This window comes from Acanthopagrus latus, chromosome 20, assembly GCF_904848185.1.
Source record: "Acanthopagrus latus isolate v.2019 chromosome 20, fAcaLat1.1, whole genome shotgun sequence".
NCBI classification, from domain to species: Eukaryota; Metazoa; Chordata; class Actinopteri; order Spariformes; family Sparidae; genus Acanthopagrus; species Acanthopagrus latus.
Genome location: NC_051058.1, coordinates 13934482 through 13954555, shown reverse-complemented (window position 1 = coordinate 13954555; position 20074 = coordinate 13934482). Strand labels below are relative to the sequence as shown.

General features: G+C 40.9%; 1 protein-coding gene across 3 annotated transcripts; it reads left to right on the top strand.

The window, feature by feature from the left end:
• Positions 1-218: 218 nt before the first annotated feature.
• On the top strand, positions 219-19926 carry aclyb (ATP citrate lyase b). 3 transcript variants are annotated; one of them, XM_037081155.1, is made up of 30 exons: positions 219-375; positions 3423-3604; positions 4251-4373; positions 6081-6143; positions 6531-6721; positions 7577-7656; positions 7978-8111; positions 8329-8447; positions 8541-8677; positions 8978-9039; positions 9463-9580; positions 9791-9945; positions 10658-10751; positions 11020-11076; positions 11685-11714; positions 13368-13509; positions 13765-13933; positions 14021-14125; positions 14315-14511; positions 14671-14752; positions 14890-15000; positions 15103-15230; positions 15314-15407; positions 15833-15987; positions 16085-16235; positions 16533-16676; positions 16852-16965; positions 17186-17268; positions 18345-18421; positions 18503-19926. In XM_037081155.1, exons 2-30 carry the CDS (start codon positions 3446-3448, stop codon positions 18595-18597), a joined length of 3369 nt encoding a protein of 1122 aa, XP_036937050.1. In that variant the 5' UTR covers positions 219-375; positions 3423-3445; the 3' UTR covers positions 18598-19926. The 3 variants fall into 3 exon arrangements, with proteins under 3 accessions (XP_036937050.1, XP_036937051.1, XP_036937052.1); XM_037081156.1 differs by lacking the exon at positions 11020-11076; XM_037081157.1 differs by lacking the exons at positions 11020-11076; positions 11685-11714.
• The last annotated feature ends 148 nt before the right edge of the window (positions 19927-20074 follow it).

Sequence of the window (20074 nt, the reverse complement as noted above, 5' to 3'; positions counted from 1 at the left end):
ATTTATTTATTTATTTATTTTTAAGAATTGAACTGAATTGACAAATAAATAGAATAAATTTCCCTGTAATTAATGTGTAACTTAATTAACTGACATATGGTTATCTAAAGTGTTACAAATTTATGGTGATTTATTACAGGCTTCTTATTATAAAGTTGTGGGCGGGACTATCATCACAACGTGACCGCGTTTCAGCCAATCAGGCGCCAGCATCGACGTGTAATCGGTCGCCAGATTATGGTGCGACAGGACGTGAATGAGGTGGCAGCTGACAGGCGCAGACTCCGGTGCGAGCAGAAGTTCCTCTTTAACCGTGACATTTTGAACCAGGATACGGCTCCTGTACTTCAGGGAGGCGCTACTTTCATTGACAAGGTAACACGTCTCACTATACTGTGTGTGTGTGTTTTTTTCAACGAGCCGACGTTAGTTAGCTTCTCTTATCACCAGTTAAGCTAGCTAACGGCTGGCTGCACCAGCGTGAGGCTACAGCGGCAGTTAGCCAGTCAGTCCGGATTTGAGGTTAGCGGATGTGAGATGCTGTGAGGTTTGTCCGCAGCAAAACTGCAGTCACCGTCATCCTACCAGAGAGAGGAAAGAAAGAGCTCTTAGCTTTTATGGCCTTTCTTGCAGCAGCTGTGAATTAAAGTGCATGTGCAAAACTGAGATGATAACAGAGAGGAAATGAGTAAGCTCGTGTTAATCACGAACGCAGGCTAACTTTACATTAAATCATCAGTTTTTTGGCGAGCTTGTCATCTCGCCTCATGTCTCGATCTGTACGTTAGGTCCTGCAGTACTTACACCTCCACTGTGCCTTCTCTGCAAAAGTTGTTCTTCGTGTACATAGTGCGAGCCAAGCTAAAGTTATTAAAACTTGCTCGGCTATCGCTCGTTGAGGCTTACAGCCTGTGGGAGTGGGTGTGGTGGCTGGTACAGGATGATCATCACTTGTATTGGCCTGACGCACATGATGTAGCACGGCAGAAGTGATGCCATAGCACCGCCAGGCTGCGTCTGAAGCAGTGTGCCCCCCTCGCTGGGCCCCCGTGATACTGCTACCTCCAAAGCCAGTTTCCTACATCTCAAGAGCCTGTACAGTGGCACAAATTTCACGGCTTGATGGCTTCAAACAATGGACTGGACCCATTGGATTATGGCAGACTAAATACTGGGACATCTGCCACCTGAAAACATGACAGGATAGCCTGCTAAGCTAAATCCTAGCCAGGCTCCCCAGGTTAGACATCACAGATAACCCCCCCAGACTGACTTTTTTGAGTAAGAAGTGCTGCAGCTGACGCAGGAGCTGCTGCCACTGCTTACATTACAGAAGCCGAAATAAAAAAAAAAACCAAAAAAAAACCCACCATAAAATGTTATCAGTCACACATTGGAGATAGGATGCCTGTTATCATGGCTCACTGTACGACTGTGATAATGATGATGTTTGTAGTACACCACCACTCACTTTATGGACCAGTTCCACACAGCAGACTTCAGAGTTGGGTCTCTTTTAAATTTGGGTTGTAAAGTCGAGGCACCTGGCCAAAGGAAACATGACCTGTAAATGCATGGGTGTGTGTTGTTTGACTTGAGGCAGCATTCGCGGTGCTGGGTTGGCTTAGCAGGTCTGACAACACAAGGTGATGACACAGGAATGCTGGGTTCATTAATGCAACCTGTTGTGTTGGGTCATCCCTTCCCCAGGTGCATGTGTAGTTGTGAAATTCCCCAAAGATCCTCCACGGAAAGATTTGGTAATCAAGAAAAGCATTTTGATGGACATAGACAATAGTAGGAGAAATTCTTATCAGTCTTGGTCAATCTTATCTTGTTGTTGTCACTTATCTTTTTAACGTGTGACTGCGCCTCTGAACTTGGCCTGGTTGTTATCTTTCAAGTCAAGAAATATAAGGGTTTTAAAGTGTGAAGCATGTGTCGATGGTTTTAATTTTTTCAGTACCTGCATTTAGGCTGCCTGTTACAGTTTTAGCACAGTCAAACGTGACATCTTACTTGTATGAACAACGTTTTTAAACCCAAAGATTTTAAAAGCTACTTAACTAAAACAGAAAAATAACAAATAGCCAGAAAAGTATTGGCACTTTTTTTGGAAAAATGAATGTGGAATTTAGTCTGTCTGTTTCCTTTTTTCTTTATATCCATCCACTTGTCAAGCCCAATTTCAACCAAGCAGATCAGTTTGCTACACGTTGTTTATTTGCATTTACGTTATCAAAAGATGGTATGGTGCCGAAAGAAATGCTCCATGTCATCCTGATTTTTTGTCCCCTTCTGTTGAGGGTTAAAGTCTTGACAAAAGCAGGTTTGTTGATTGAAGGGAAGTGGCTAGACTTTGCTGTGCATGCAGTATTTTTGGAACCCTGTCCCAGTGTTTTGATATTATATTACCAGGCATTTTTAATCTTTAATGTGGTTAAAAAGAAGAACAAATCCCTTTGAATATTCACTAGATTCTCCTCTTTTAAAATGTGCGATGACAGTTTGACACCAAATCACAATGTAGCTCAATAGGTAAAGACGAGGGACAATGGGTTATGTTTTCAGTGTAGATCCCTGGTTTCTACATCTATTGCAAAGAGTAATAGGGATGTCATCAGTCACAAACCATAAAACTCAGCAGTATGTCTGTTTAATCTGTGCTTTTTCCAGTGGAAAACTGTGTTAGTCTTAACAGAGGAATGATTCTTTCAGATGAATAAAGGCAGTAATACACACTGCTTACATAATAAGATGAGTTGATAAATGAAGGTTTTACTACAATATCAAAAGGCTGCTAGTTTTTATGCAGCTGTACATTTTGGTGCATAGAATCATCTCACACCATCTCTAGGTCATTTTTTGAGTCGAATAGTTGGCATCATTCAAGCACAGGGGATAAATATGTGACCATGCAGTAGATACGGAATACTTTTACAGTTTATGGCAGTGAATCAGAAGGCTGAGAGGCCATTTAGCTTGAATTCAATAAAGCATGTGACCCATTTAAGGCTATGACTTCGTAACACATCACTATGTCAGTTTTCAATTATAGCCCATTTAATGTTTAAAATTTTAATACATCTACTTGAGTTTTTAAGAAGAATGTTGCGATGCTGTTTTGCTGTGAAGCTTCAGAAACGTTTTGTAGACTACAAAACTTCACCTGACTTTCTATCAGCATTGGGGTGAATAGATAATGACAAGATATTCATTTTGAGGTTAACTGTTTATTAAAAGCACATCATACTGTGTGCATATATTTTCATCAGTACTTGGCTGAAAACCAGACCTGACTCAGTTTATAGAGTGTAGTTGCTCAGAATGCATCTATGCTCAGTTTTTCGTTTGTTTCATCTGTCGGTAAACATTATGCTGCAGTGACTCTGAAATTAACCGCTGGCCTCCCTCTCCCAAAGGTCCTGTGCTGTCCAGCGCTGCCATGTCGGCGAAAGCCATCTCAGAGCAGACAGGAAAAGAGTTCTTGTACAAGTACATCTGCACCTCAGCAGCCGTGCAGAACCGCTTCCGCTATGCAACCGTCACTGCTGAGACTGAATGGGACCGCCTAACACAGGAGCATCCATGGCTACTAACAGAGGTAATTCTGCCGTGACAGACTCAGTAGGACCTTGAGGGCCTTGTGCTAGCATGTCTTCCTTCTAGGTTGTGTCCTCAGCTGGCAGTATTGAAATCACGAGGCTAATTACATGCTGCATGTCAGTGAAACTCTTTATACGGTTTGCAGGACATTATGTCATTACCAGCACAGTTTCATGTGACTTTGTTTTTAGATGCACTGCAGATGCATGCAGCTTGAAATGTTGACGCATGGCTTCTTTACAACCTGGGACAGCTGAAACTGGGCTTGTGTGATCTTGGTAATAAGACGAGTAGGATATTAAACAAGTTGTGCATCGTGTTATGCGTTACACTGTCTTATTAGCACAAGCAGATGCCTAAAATCTCTGCAATCTGGTATTTTCAAGTAAACGAGAAATGGATAAAGGATGTCCTAGCTATGAACAAACAGCTGACACAAGGCTATTTTCTCATGATCATTGTGCGTGTACTTCTGTCAAAATGTACAATAAAGTAATAACTTCTTATGCAAACCTTGACATATTTGGACATCTTTACTCAACGGGGGACATTTTGTGACATCAGTTTTGTTTGTCACACCAGTATCACTGCAAATCTGTGGATTTTATTTAAAATTTTATTTTAAAATCTGTGTTCCTCTGTAGCGCCTGGTTGTCAAGCCAGATCAACTCATCAAACGGCGCGGGAAGCTCGGCCTGGTGGGCATCGACCTGGACCTGCAGGGTGTGCGAGAGTGGCTCAAAGCCCGCCACATGAAAGAGACCACTGTGAGTCGACACTAATCTGCCTGTCTGTCTTTATTACTGAGCATTTACAGTAATAATAAACTTTTTATTTGTAAAGCACTTTTCAAGAACAAGTTTACTAAGTGCTGCACAGACATAATGACAGCTTAATTACAAATTAAATGCAACTGGGGTGAACAAAAACATAGATAAAAGTCATAATCAGAAGTAAACTCTCAAGCTGTTTTATAAAAGATAGTTTTCAAAAGAGAAGGCTGATTCTCAAAGGAAGTTTATTCCACAGTGTTGGTGCTCTGAAGGGAAATACCCTCCTACCTTCTGTCATAAGCTTTGCCCTGGGGACAGAGAGCAGCAGCTGGTCTGCAGATCTAAGAGTATGAGCCGGAGTTCCAGGGGTTAAAAGGTCATTATGTAAATAGGGGGCCAGGTGGATTTAACACAAAGCAATACAAATAGAAAATCAATTCTAAAACCAAGGGTAACCAATGCAACGTTAGACCAGGAGCAACCCAGTGTTACATTTGAGACGGTGAAATGTGATCCCAGGAGTTCAGCTGGAGTTACAGATCCAAGAGTAGACCAGAACACCACACAGTCGCTCATAACACTCTGAGGAAGATTTTGCTTCTCCAGGAAGTCATTATTTGCTGGTGAAACACTAGAAATATGTGCTTCATGTTACAAATCTAACTATCTGAAATATGTACTTGCAGTGTAGCAAGAGGTGGTTCAACTTTTTTGACTGGATTTATTTTTCACCCTTTGTGTTTACCCTCTCTTGCCATGCAGATAAGGAACTGCCAGTTAAATGAAGGACTAGCTACTCTCTGTCTGTACTCCTTTTTAAAATAACATAACTTGCTATGAATTTGCCACTGTTCCAACTTATCAATACCTTTATTTTCTTTGGTGTGTTACTATAGATAGAGGTAGATTACCACATAGCCCCTGCCCCTGCATGTAGTTTTTCTGAATAATTATGTCATAAATGCAGATAACAATGCAGCCTATCAGTCTGACCCTGGCAGTAAATCAAATGTCTGCCTCGCTGTGTTTTGTACTGCATTTGAAGAGAATGTTAGCCACACTTCCTGGTCCATTAGTCCCTGTCATGTGTAGAAGGTTGATGTGTTTCGTGCCAGAGACCATGGGCTTAAGTTTAGATCTGCCAGGTCAGAGGTTATGTAATGCAGGGGGAGGAGGGTAGTTAGTTCTGGTCCACTATACATGCATACATGCTGTGCTGCACTTCAAAGAGGCTGTCACTATACATACTTACATTACAGAAGAAAGGGAATTAATGTGCTAGTCATGCGATTAGTCGTTGCTTCTGAACATCATTTGTCATTGACTCTTAATAAAATATGGTGTATGCACTTATAAACAGTCATTAACAAATAGGGTGTATAAAGAAGACAGTACACAGTAAATTAAACCTGGTAGTGACACTTTTATACCACCAAGATTTCCTACAAGAAAATATGTTCTGTGTTTTCTAGGTGATGATAATTTTCTAGTTTATCAGAATCAGAATTTCCTTTTTCTCCTGCAAACGGAGAAATTTCTTCATCACAGCAGGGTATTGGACAGGGTATTGTAATAAACAATAATAATATTAAGAGAATAAACAATACAGTAAAAAATGTAAGAAATACAAAACAGAACTCTCACAATTATAAATAGGTTTGACTTGCTTTTGGTTTGTGACTTCATGTATTCTTTTAACAGGTGGGAAAGGCAAAGGGCGTGCTGAAGAACTTCCTCATTGAGCCGTTTGTCCCACACTCACAGGTAATCTATGCATGTGTTTTTTTTTTTCTTCTGACATCTCGTTTGTTATGTTTGGAAGCTGACTTGTGTAGCCTGTAATCATTGGTACAGTCTCAATGAAAAGTACAGTTTCTTTGACCCATGCTAACCAAGGGAACAGCTTATTATCCTGCTCTGCAGCCGAACAATGAACATCCAGGGCAAGCATACAGTAGTCAATTTGTGTGTTTATGTGTTAAGGTTAGTGTGCATGTGATGAGTTGGTGGATTTCTGCTCAGTTTCAAGTTGGACTGCTTAGGAACCTGTGTGTTCTTCAGGACTGTTAATGAACAGTTTGTCAGCCTTTTGTAGATATGTGGAAATGCAAGCTCTGTTTGTGTACCCTTGTATTTGCCCTCTACTGACAGGAGGAGGAGTTTTATGTGTGTATTTATGCCACGCGCGAGGGCGACCATGTGCTTTTCCACCACGAGGGGGGAGTGGAGGTTGGCGACGTGGATGCCAAGGCCCAGAGGCTGATGGTCGCAGTGGATGACAAGCTGAGTGAGGACCAAGTCACAGAGCAGCTCCTCACACACGTTCCTGAGGACAAGAAAGAGTATGGACACATACTTTTTTTTCCTATTGATTCCATTTTTGAATATACATTTTATTGAATGAACACACACACAGTACCTTAATTTGGAGTCCCAGCAATGTCACAAAATATATTATAAGATTGGAGTAGCACAAAAAAGAGAGAGGATAAGGAAGAAGATGAGACGAGCTTAACTGCCTCATTAACTTCATTCAAATTTGACAAACAGAATAAAACTCAGCCAAGCTGTGTTGGTTTTTCTTGAAAAAGGATACTGCATCTGAATCGCCATCAATGAGGTCATCGTGAATCCATTCAGTAGAGGACACGAATTAAAGGGCACTTTGTGATGCAGCAATTATGTGATGCCAGTGTTTCAATTTTGTGTTTATTTGATACTTTACTGGACGAAGAGTTGATACTTTCTGTGATGTTCTGTATTCAGGGCTGCCATCAAGCACTCTGCTGATTTAACCTCGCTTCAGAAAGCCCTCACTCTGTTTATATATCGTTATCATCTCAGCTGGCACCAGAAACCTGGTTGTGGTGGATTTATCTCCTACTGTTATATGTTTGTTTTTCTTCAACAAAGGAGCTCTCTCTCTTCAGTGCAGTTTATGAGTCCTTTGCTGTTGTTTGACCTTGCGCAGTGTGTTTTTATTGTGATTATTTACCACCTGTTCCAAATTACCATCCCCAGTGATTTGAGAAAGTTCTGTTCTCCATTTTTACTCAGGCTATCTTCTCTGTAAAGGACTCAGCTTTGCCTTCGGGAGCAAAGTATCATCCACTGTGAATTCTGTCCTCACTGTTATGTTGTAGTTGAATAATAAGGCATTTTATGGCTGTTCACTCTTGTTTTTTGTCTTCTTGAAGAGTCCTGGCCAGTTTTATAGTGGGCCTCTTCAACTTATATGAGGACCTCTACTTCACCTATCTTGAGATCAACCCTCTAGGTATGTTTTTCTTAACGTGCATCTCCACTTTGTATTCATGATAATTTTATTTTCGAAGCAAGAGCCAGCGTTACACCTAGGTTTACTCAGTTGGGAAGATGGGAACTGTTTTATTACTGTAACAACTCCATGATGCATGGTCAGTTAACAAGAATGAATTAAGTGCTTCACACTTCATTATTAATTCATGGCAACAAGTCAGGAATTTATGCACGTTGATCAAATCTACAACTGATACACACACTTCTGCAACATCTTTGCTTGAGGAAACAGTCACAGTGTCAAATTAATGGATAACTCAACTTTTATTCATTGCACCAGTTGTCAACCAAGATGGAGGAGTTTTCGTCCTCGACATGGCAGCCAAGATTGATGCCACAGCAGATTACATCTGCAAGGCTAAATGGGGTGATGTGGAGTTTCCACCACCCTTTGGCAGAGAAGCATATCCAGAGGTAAGATCTAAAGGGCAGTAAGACATTAAAGAATGTTTTGTATACATTATAATAAAGTTTTTAAGCAGGGTGTTGTGCATATTTTTTATGTTTATGTCTCAATAATGTTCTATATCTACATAATTTCTTGCTTGAATCTCTTGTTTTGCCTCCATCCTTGTCCTTGTGTTCTGATTTTCCAAAATGTTTTGTCACAAAATGATTTTGCCCACTGTAGGAGGCGTACATAGCTGATCTGGATGCAAAGAGCGGTGCCAGTCTGAAGTTAACCCTGCTGAACCCCCGTGGCAGGATCTGGACCATGGTGGCTGGAGGAGGAGCTTCAGTAGTCTACAGGTACTTCATGGAGGTGTTTTTTTTATATCAGGCATTTTTATCAACTAGAATCAGGACACAGTACTTGACCATCCATCTTTTCCTCTTCCTCAGCGACACCATCTGCGACCTGGGCGGGGTGGATGAACTGGCCAACTATGGCGAGTACTCTGGCGCACCTAGTGAACAGCAGACCTACGACTACGCTAAAACCATCCTCTCCCTCATGACACGGGAGAAACATCCTGAAGGTGGGTGCAGCTGACACGTCGTTTAGGCGGTTACCCCACACAGTGTCAGAAAAGTAGGCCAGAGGTGAAAGTGGGTGGAGGGAGTTACAAGACATTCTAAAGCATGGAGATCACTGTTGGATGTTTCTTCTGCAATCTGACCTGCTTGCTCTCTGTGAGTGTGTTGCAAGGCCTCTGTTCTGTGTGTTTGCTGTCAGCAAAAAAAACTTCATGGCCGTCACCAAACTATGTTACTGTGGTGTCAAGTTTCAGTCCTGAACATGTTCTTAACATATCCCCTCCTGTCTCTGCCTCCTACAGGGAAAGTGCTGATCATCGGAGGAAGTATCGCCAACTTCACCAATGTAGCAGCCACATTCAAGGTGGAACACATTGATGTACTTACTGTATCGGAAACACAATTGCAAGGAAACTGTCAGCTCCAATAATTTATCCTAAGAGAGAAGTCCAACACAATATTTCATTCTTCCTGTTTGTACCACAGAGATTGGTCTGTGTGTCTGCTTGTCGGAGCTTCTGCAGCTTCATTCCTTTTTGAGACAAACACTCAGTATGAAAATTAATTGTTCATTGGTCACGTTTGCAAACAATTTATCTTATATTTTCCTCCAAATTACATTTTAAGAAAAAAAATGTTGTAAAGCTACATATATGACAACACATAACATATTAGTGCTGTGTCTGAGTACTGTGCGTGAACCAATTTAGGACAAACTGCGCAGATACTTACAGAAATCCGAGGTCTGTGATCCACATAGTTGACCTGCCCTTTGCTGTATCCTCAGGGCATCGTCAGGGCCATCAAAGACTACCAAGGTCCTCTGAAGGAGAACGAGGTCACCATCTTTGTTCGACGTGGTGGGCCCAACTACCAGGAGGGACTGAGAGTGATGGGGGAAGTAGGTGAGTGAGATGAAACTGAGGGTTATAAGGAAGAGGAGATGATGACTCTAGCATGCAATTTGTTATTTTGGAGGAACTTGGTGTCAAGACATTTTTAAGATTCTTTCATTGGACTACACATGACCAGAAAGAGGGATACTAATGCAGTTTGATTTCATGCGCAGGTATAAATTGAGTTGTTTAACTCTGTTGTTCTTGTCTTTCCTGCAGGGAAGACCACAGGTATTCCTATCCATGTGTTTGGTACAGAGACACACATGACAGCTATTGTTGGAATGGCTCTGGGCCATCGGGAAATCCCAAACCAGCCTCCGATGGATGCTCACACTGCCAACTTCCTCCTCAATGCCAGCAACAGTGCAATGGTATTTTCATTCAGACACACAGGACACTTATGATGGTGTGCAGGTCCTTTGCACCTCTTTTAAAACTCAGTATAGATGTTATATCACTTGAGACAGAGACAATTTCCATGTGAGTTGTTCAGTGAGTTACAGACATTTTAGCTGTTCTCATGTAAAACTGTTCAGTTTGTGACAGTTCTTGTCAAAGTATTACTGACGAGTAATACATTAACATTCGACAGTGCACAAATATGCAGCTTTTGTTCACATGTAGCAGAGGGTGTGGCATGTTGCAAGGACATTCAATCACTGATACAATTCAGTCATGCATGTTCAAACACAATTTAAACTCTGAAAGGTTTGCACTTTGGAACTTCTCGGAGTAACTTTATTGCAAATTGTTACAAAGATTTCCTTTCAGGTAGTCGGTGTACTCTTTTCAGTCTTTTCATGTGTTGGGTGTTGGCCTTCATGTCCGCTAGATGTTATATGGTTCAGAATCATCTCTTTGACAATTGAAAGCCAGATATCACTCTTTGTGCTGTGTATTACTGTGGTGTATTTGTAAAGGATTGTCACTGCTGATATGTGGTGTGTGTCTGTGTTAGGGATGCAATTTTTTATAAAAAAAAATATATGAAATATGTTGGATGATTTTTCCAGTACAAAACCCTTTTAATCACTGTTAAGCTCTGAACATAGAAATGTTTGTTTCCCTCATTTTCTGTATCAGACTCCAGCTACAACCAGAACCGCTTCATTCTCTGAGCCCAGGACGTCTAACGATATCACCCCAGCCAAAAAGTCTAAAGCAGGTCTTCCAGCAGGTAATTAACACAGAAGCACTCGTCTCTCCATCACTTCTGATCAGCAAAGGCTCCATATGAACTCATACACTTCTGCTTTTTCATTTCTTTTCTCCTCGCGTCCTGTATTTCCCCCCTCCCTCCCTCCTCACAAATGCCACCACTACTGTTCTGCATTTTAATTCTCTTTCTGTTTCTCCCTCCTCCTCCTCCTCCTCCTCCTCTTCTCGTTTTTGCTGCCCAAACTGTCCGCTCACCTTCATCTTTTTTCCATGCTTGTTTCTCTAAGACTGTCTTCATTCTATACTGTGGCCTCTGAAGAATGTGGTCACAGGCGATTGGAAAGGTAAGTAATGGGCGTGCCATGCTCACACTGCGCTGGGCTGCCCACAAACTCTCCACTGGTTTGCCTTTGTTTCTTCCTATTCCTCACCTTCATCATCTTGGTAGAAAGGAGTGTGTCTTTATGTGTCAGCTCATGTTTGATTCATCTCAGTAGCTCAGTGGGTAAATTGAAGTGTCGGCAATGAGTTGTCCTTTCAGCAATTAACAATTGTCGATAATCCGAAAATAGGAATGTGTCATTTTGTTAAGACTCATAAATTCAAGGATCTGTAGAAGAGATTTGTCCTCGTGAGAGTTGCGTGCTGTTGTGTAGGCATCGTTTTGATTGCAGTGTCAGAAACCATGCTGAGATAAGTTTGTGATGCTGGCTTAACTATACTTTCTAGATTGCTTTTCACAGCAGCGCAGTAATGGCATGCCCTGTAGCGGCTGAGTGTTGCATGGTCTTTCCTCTGGCGTGATATTTATGGAGTGTTTTCCGAGATGACACACAGTTGATTGAATGTACTGAAGTCTGTATATATGATACAGATGCACTTATTCTTTTCTCCCTTTTTTGTTTTTGTGCTCATTTTGTCGTTTTTGTGTTCTCGTCCCGTGGGGTCACAGAAGCGCAAGCCTCTTCAGGCTGCAGCGGAGGTATGGAAGGGTGTGAAAAAAACCTGTCTTCCTGCCCTCTCTGCCCTCTGTCCACTTCCCCATGCCCTGTCATTTTGCCTTCCTGGTTTTTTCCTTCTTTTTTGCATTCTTTATGGTGTCCTAATCACCTTCAGGGATGCTGTGTTACGTCTCTGAACATACAAAAAGCATTTCCATCCAAGTTGACATTGGTAAATCATCTCAAATTTCTTTGGTACAACATGTAAGCATTGTGAAAATAAACCAAGACAGACATTCTATTAATATTGGAATTCCCAATTGTAGGAGTTTCTCAAGAAAACCTCAGCTGAAAGAAACATTTTAACAATTGTTCTTTCTCTTCAAGATCAAGCTTCATCCTAAAACCAGGCTATCTGCAGGTCTTGAAAAGTTTAATAAAGCGTTTTTATTCAGTTTTATTATTTTATTATAAAGTATTTAATACATCTAAAAATGTATAGGTGCAATACGAATACGTTTCAAAAGCATGTTCAGCATGCTAACCAGCTAGCCCTGGCCCATCCAGATCTAAAGCTTCTTCACGGGTGCGCCAAGTAGTCTTCAGCTGAATTTGTTGAAACCTGCAGAAACCCTGGAAAACATAAGTTGTCACTCTGGAGTTGTCTGTTAAAGAGACAGTGATGGTGCTGGGCCGGCTCTGTGCGCAGCTTTGTTTGGATCAGATCAGAGAATAACGCAAGGCAGTGAGCCTGGACACAGAGGACAGATATGGGATGACGGGAACCAACGTGTGGCAACATGGTGTTGACTTAACAGCAAATGCTACAAACCACATTGTACACTAACATGACAGTGTTTATTCAAAACCGAACATTTGACAGTCTGTTTGAGAATAATGATCTTTTTAAATGCCTCAGCTAAATCTGGACATTTTCCTTGCACCGTTGCTGTGGTATCTAGGGCTTGCCTTGAAAGTGTTAACTAGATTACCAGTAGACAGCTGTGTCATCAACACTTTCGGACAAGCTTGGTAAGTGAGATCATGTCTCTAAGAGCACACAGCAACGTTTACTTGCAGTACAAAAATCTATGCAATGTATTGGAAAAGGAAAAGATCTTTTATTGGACTGAAACTCAGGGGGTCATAATAAAAAGGCTAACTTTAAACAATACTCCAAATTAATTCCAGTTCAGTTCAATTCTGCTACCACAATGACTGATGCTGTCTTTATTTTAACATATTGTGACCCAAATTAAACCTTTTAACTTGGAGGTGGACAAAATAATAGACTCTTATAGTAACTTGGTTACACTTACAAATGTAAATGTGACTTTATATTAGGTTGAATGAAACAGCACAATCTATCAGCTTAAAACAGATGTGTGCCCAAATTACAATAAGACGAAAAATTGCATCAACTAATAGTAACATGATCTTCCTTTTGTGGCAGTGTTTGTACTGTTGATTTTGTAACTACAAAGTATTTAGTCATGCAGTGTTATTTTCTCTACCTCCTGTATCTGTGTCCTCAGAGTGAGGTCTCTCTGTAGTCTGCCTGTTCCATCCACACTCCTGCTGTTTTCCTCAGCCCTACCACCCCTCTCTCTCGCCTGTGATTGTTTTTGTTCCTGCTTCCACCCCTCACTTCTCTCTCTTTCTCTCTGTGTGCCTCTGCCTTCTCCCTCCTTCAGCCAAAGCCACCACACTCTTCAGAAAGCAAACCAAGGCCATCGTCTGGGGCATGCAGACACGTGCCGTGCAGGGCATGCTGGACTTTGACTACGTCTGCTCCCGGGACGAACCCTCTGTGGCAGCCATGGTCTACCCCTTCACGTATGTTCTTGAAAATTACATTATATACTCGATACTCCACCGATTAAGGACATCCATACATCGTCAGAATAGCTGATCCTGAATACATTTAACTGCAGATACTGTGTGTGGTTGTTGCAGTTCAGATCCATGATCCAAACCTAAAAGATGCGAAGAAATTAAAGATTTTTCCAGCAAAGATGTTATCAGCGATGAAAATAGACTTCCAGAATTTCATTTCACCAAAGTGCTGTCCTTATATTTCTGTTTTTCCAGTGGTGATCACAAGCAGAAGTTCTACTGGGGCCACAAAGAGATCCTGCTGCCAGTCTATAAGAACATGGCTGATGCCATGAAGAAGCACACTGAGGTGGATGTCCTGATCAGCTTTGCTTCACTGCGGTCAGCCTTTGACAGCACAATGGAGGCTATGCAGTACTCACAGGTAGAAAAGCCATATGGTTTGTTTTGTTTCCATAAAGCTTGTACATCACTGCAGTCATAAGAGTCTCTTATCTTAATGCTTTTTCAGATCCACACTATTGCCATCATTGCTGAAGGCATCCCTGAAGCTCAGACCAGGAGGATGATCAAGATGGCTGATGAAAAAGGCGTCACTATCATTGGCCCTGCTACGGTATGCAGCCATGTCACACTAACAGAGACCATAAACGAAGGCACTCTTTAAAGAACTGCATTATAACATGAATAATGTGGCCATTGTCCCTTTAGAAGTGTTTCATCAGTAATGTATGGAAACAGAAAATGACACCTATGAACTGGCCCACATAAGTTAATTTGATACTAAGTGCTTTCTGTCTCCCAGGTCGGAGGCATCAAGCCAGGCTGTTTTAAGATCGGTAACACAGGTGGCATGCTGGACAACATCCTGGCTTCCAAACTTTATCGTCCCGGCAGTGTGGCATACGTGTCGCGCTCTGGGGGCATGTCCAACGAGCTGAACAACATCATCTCCCGCACCACAGATGGTGTCTACGAAGGGGTAGCCATCGGAGGAGACAGGTACATCAGCAAATGATTTGCTTAGGAGTGAAATAAAATTATTGTACATGTGTAACTATACATTTTTTAAAAAAATTTATATTAATTTATCCTAGCTCCAGAAACATGTTGTTCTCCAAAAGACTTTTAAGTCCTTGTGGTTTGTTCCTGTTTGACCAGATATCCAGGCTCCACCTTCATGGACCATGTCCTTCGTTACCAGGACACTCCAGGGATCCAGATGATTGTGGTGCTGGGAGAGGTGGGTGTAGCTCTACAGATGCTGATATTTTCAGATTTAAACCATCCTAATGTTTCTGATTTCCATTCACTTTAATTTTGAGCATTTTGTCAGTGTTCCATCTATATTTTATGACCTCTTTCTGTCTGACTACCCAGATTGGAGGCACAGAGGAGTACAAGATCTGCCAAGGCATCAGAGAAGGGAGAATAACTAAGCCTGTGGTGTGCTGGTGTATCGGAACCTGCGCCACCATGTTCGCTTCAGAGGTTTGTTGGTCATATTGACATAACTGGCTTTGCATTCTGTCATTGTTGTTGCCTGGGGAGCTTTGAGTTGTTGAGCTCAACTTGTAATGCTGCCATCTTCAGGTTCAGTTTGGCCACGCAGGGGCCTGTGCCAACCAGGCTTCAGAAACAGCAGTGGCCAAGAACCAGGCCCTGAGGGATGCTGGAGCTTATGTACCAAAGAGCTTTGATGAGCTCGGGGACGTCATCAAGTGAGTAATTCATCACACGGTCTAGAGTCATTAAATTCATATTGTGGTTTTCCACTAATGTGTGTGTCTATATGGTGAAACAGGACTGTTTATGATGAACTGGTAGCCAATGGTACAATCATTCCTGCTCAGGAGGTTCCTCCCCCAACAGTACCTATGGATTACTCTTGGGCCAGGGTAAGAACATTCGTCATTACTCTGCCATAAACCCAAAAACTGCTTTTCATTTTCTTCACAGCATCCATCTTAGTCACTGAAGAATGTAGTAGTTGTTGAGTAATAAATTAGAGGTCAGTGTTTCAGTTTAATTAAAAAAAATAAAGAAATGTCTTTCTTTTAACTTGCAGCTGATTTTTTTTCAAATAGACAAATAACATGATTTTTTGTTGTTATTAGATAAATGTGACCATGGTATGTAGAGAATGGGAGACTTAACTTTTCAGTGTCCTCTGGTGGACAAAATATGTAATGATGCCGCTGTTCCCTTGTACTTATCAACTGATTTCTGCATCACACTCTGCAAACATTGTCAGCTTGTCCTTTGCCTTTGTGTTAGAATCTATTTTTTACATTTGCTTTACTCTCCACTGGATTGCCTTCAGGAGTTGGGCCTGATCCGCAAACCTGCCTCATTCATGACAAGCATCTGTGACGAGCGAGGCCAGGAGCTCATCTACGCCGGCATGCCCATCACTGAGGTCTTTAAAGAGGAGATGGGTTTAGGAGGAGTGCTGGGCCTGCTTTGGTTTCAACGCAGGTTGGATTGACGACTGTGAAACAGCTGGCGGTAATCAGTTTACAGAAGAAGTCTTAGATTTACTTATTTTTAAAAAATGTGTAATGTTTCTGTGTAGGTTGCCACGCTATGCCTGTCAGTTCATTGAGATGTGCCTGATGGTAACTGCCGATCATGGGCCTGCTGTCTCTGGTGCACACAACACCATCGTCTGTGCTCGTGCTGGCAAGGACCTTATCTCAAGTCTCACCTCCGGCCTGCTCACTATCGTCAGTACTGCTCATACACTTAAACATACACTGTGTTGGGATGCTGTGTAAAACATAAATAAACCAAATATGATAATCTGCTAGGGCGAGGTTCAACGCTTTGTTAAACACATGATCATAAAAAGGATATTACTACATGAGCTGACACTTCCTAAAACTGTTACTGGTAAACATTCAGCGCATATAATTTTTATTTACGTTTAACACAGGGTCCCAACTTTTTTGGGTTCCCGTCTTTCACTAACCATGTGCACAATTTGCATCTGTACTGAAATATGATTTATACTTGCATTCTAGGGAGATCGTTTTGGAGGTGCATTGGACGCAGCCGCAAAGCAGTTCAGCAAGGCATTCGACAGCGGTATGCTGCCCATGGAGTTTGTCAACAAGATGAAGAAGGATGGCAAGCTGATAATGGGCATCGGCCACAGAGTCAAATCAGTAGGCAGATTTAATCAAGTTACATTATTAAGATCCATAAATTATGCAGCAATTTTAGATTATAGTAGAAATACTATATGTTATTATATAATAAAAATATACATCTTCTTTATTAGATTTATTCGTTGAAACAAGATGATAAAACAATGCCTTAACAGACTGTCTCTGTTTCCAGATCAATAACCCCGACATGCGTGTGCAGATTCTAAAGGACTTTGTTAAGCAGCATTTCACCTCCACCCAGCTACTTGACTACGCCCTAGATGTAGAAAAGATCACCACCTCAAAGGTACTTTTCAGTGGAATTGTGTCAGAAAAGCCACCACCATAACAGTGGAATAATTAAAAGAACCTGCATCTTGTGTTTGTCACTAAAATGTTCTTATTGGACAACATTTCAGTGTGACTTTCTTGGACAATTCCTCCTTTTTTATGTTAAATTTGGCAGAGCTTGGCCAGCTGTATGATTTTCCTCTCAATATTTAATTTTTTTTCTTTCTTCTTCTCAGAAACCCAACCTGATCCTCAACGTAGACGGTTTTATTGGTGTTGCATTTGTGGACCTGCTCAGGACGTGTGGCGGCTTCACACGGTAAAAAAATTAAAACTGAAGAGATGCTCTTTACCACCAAAACAAATTCTTAAGCACTTTTAAATTTGGTTTAGCTTGAGTTATTTTCTTTATGAAATTTCCCATTGTAAAATCAAGTTGGCAGTCAACTGTTATTACTTAAGATTAATAGAGACACTTCCATAGATCATCATGAACAGAAGATTGATGTCTTCTGCAGTTTTTATTTAGCGTTCATAATTACTATAAACCTTTTTAATAAATGTTTTTTAGCTCATACAAGTTAAGTACGTGTGCAGATGGACTGAAAATGTCTCTGTTCACCACTCTGCGATGCTCACTTGCGGTCATAACACACAATAGCAAGTGTACAGAGACTTCAAGTGGCTTTTAATGGCACCATGAGAATATCTAATGATGTAGTGCAAGTGAAATGTGTTTGCCTGCAGGACTAAGTACTTTCCAGTCTGTTTTTAAGAAATCTCATGTTTACACTTGACATAATTAAATAATCTTTGTTTTATCAAAGGTTTAGCCCCTACATGCTAACCAATCAGAGCAGTGGAGACATTGACATCACATCGCTGTCTCTTAAATTAATTACGTTAATGATGATCTTGTTTATTAATGTGGGGCATCAAAAAGTATCTTCATCTGCGGGCACATACTTTTATGTCTAGAGCTGCATTAATTTATTGATAACATGAAAACTATTAAATTAATAACCAACTATTTTGATATGCAATTAATCAGTTATTTTTTTCAAGAAAGAAAGTCAAAGTTCTCCTTTTGTCTTACACTATGACAGTAAATGGAATATCTTTAGGTTGTGGACTTAACAAGACATGTTTTTAACCCTTTTCCAACATTTTATAGACCAAACAACTAATCAATTAATTGAGAAAATAATTAACATCATTGGCATATGTTGTAGCCCAAATCTGTTTGACTACACAAGTGTGTTATAAACAGTTTTATTAAATTGTTAGTAAAATGTGTTATTTGTTGGCCAGATGCCAAAAGGCATGTCTGTATTGTTTGTGTTGATGGCACAATATCCGGTATTGTTTCTCACATTAATGTTGAACTGGTTCCAGGGACGAGGCTGACGAGTTTGTGGAGATCGGTGCACTAAATGGGATCTTTGTCCTTGGCCGTAGTATGGGATTCATTGGTGAGTCTCATTCAGATAGAAGCATGACACAAACTCTGAGTATTCAAACAAGATCTCTAACTCGTGTCTGTCTTACATTAGGACATTACCTGGATCAGAAGAGGCTGAAACAGGGTTTGTACCGCCACCCATGGGATGACATCTCCTATGTGCTCCCTGAGCATATGTCCATGTAATCCTCACATCGCAGGATGGGACACACTTCCAGATGTGACTGCTCTATTGGGTCAGGCAGCATTACACTCCAAACTCAATGTATATTTATGTACTCTGTGGTTACAACAACAGCTGCCTGGGGAAAACGGGGCAGGGTGATTCTGGAAAGTGGAAGTACTGTCTGTCTGAGGGATTAGGGTAGAGGCTTTCGATCTAGTTTTTACGGAGAAAAAGGGGAAGTATATTTTTGAGTTTTGTTTTCAGCAAATTATTAAGTCTGAAATGTAATTTATTACGTTTTGAATGAAGAGCCAAACCAATGCACACTGCAGCAGTTGTGGGAGCACAAAATCAATTGGTACTCTGAAAAAAAATGCAAAAAAAAATACAACCCTGTTTTGCGTAGACGGTACGATGACAGGATTCAAAGCACATTTCAATCTTGACTCCTGCATCACTGAGTCCGATTAGTTCACCTTGGGAAACAGCTGCTGATGTGAAACTTGTTCAAGCTCAGCTATACAGTAACATGTCTTTTTATACTACTTACAACAATTAACTAAAATAATTATTTTAATCAGCGTTTGCCTGTTTTAGGCAACTGTTTTCTGGCTTTCTGAGTATTGCACCTTAGTTTAAACACTAGCAAATCTAGATTTAATATCTGTTTAAATATCCTTGTCCAAGTAACACTCCCACCGAGAAAGATCTTTGTCATCACGAGATAAACCAAAGTTATTTTTAGAAAGTTGTTGTCTTTGATTTAAGTAAAAAAGAAAACAGGGCCTTGTGGTTGATATTACAGAGCTTATCCAAATCGTGTGTCTGAAAAAGAGTCATCGTAACGTGATAAAAGGAATTAAAACACATGACGATTTAAATGTCACTCCAGCATTGCCTTTCCTAGAGCAGCCCTGCTTACAACTCCGGGTGTAAACTAGTGGTTGAAGATCATCAGCTACTGTAAAGTTAGATGCCGTTTTGAGGTGGTCAAGTCTTTCACAGCCAGTATGTTTTGAACTGTTTGTGTTGCTGTCCTGATTTAACTGTCAGGAAATGTCTCATGAATGAGCCCTGTGAGTCTTTTGAAAGCATGATTTTGTGAGGGACCACGAAAGCTTTACTTTTGGGGGATGAGGGATACAGACGTCTTCGCTGTAAAATTATCCGGCTTTGACTCGAGACCTGACACCAACTCAAAACGCTTCATAACTGCCCACTGTACGGCCTGCTGTGTTTGATCTTTGTTTTGCTGTTTTTATTTAACTGTGAAAAAAAGCTTTGTTTTTTGTAATATGCTGTCATATAATAGTATAATGATAATAAAGAACTACTTGTTTTACTTTTCATTTTGGTCTCTAAGTCTGTAATGCTGAAGTCTGTTGTAGGTGGAGAGGTGATCCTGTGACAGGGGGATATCGATCATACCTCCAGGGTCATCAACCAGGTCAAAGACACACAGGGGAATGTAAATTCAAGAGTAAAAATGGAGACATA

Excerpts from the sequence above, each read along its gene's own strand:
- aclyb (XM_037081155.1), top strand. The coding sequence starts at position 3,446 with ATGTCGGCGAAAGCCATCTCAGAGCAGACAGGAAAAGAGTTCTTGTAC. Across the intron at positions 11,077-11,684 it reads GGTCACAGGCGATTGGAAAG|AAGCGCAAGCCTCTTCAGGC; the intron begins GTAAGTAATGGG and ends GTGGGGTCACAG. Across the intron at positions 14,512-14,670 it reads GTAGCCATCGGAGGAGACAG|ATATCCAGGCTCCACCTTCA; the intron begins GTACATCAGCAA and ends CTGTTTGACCAG.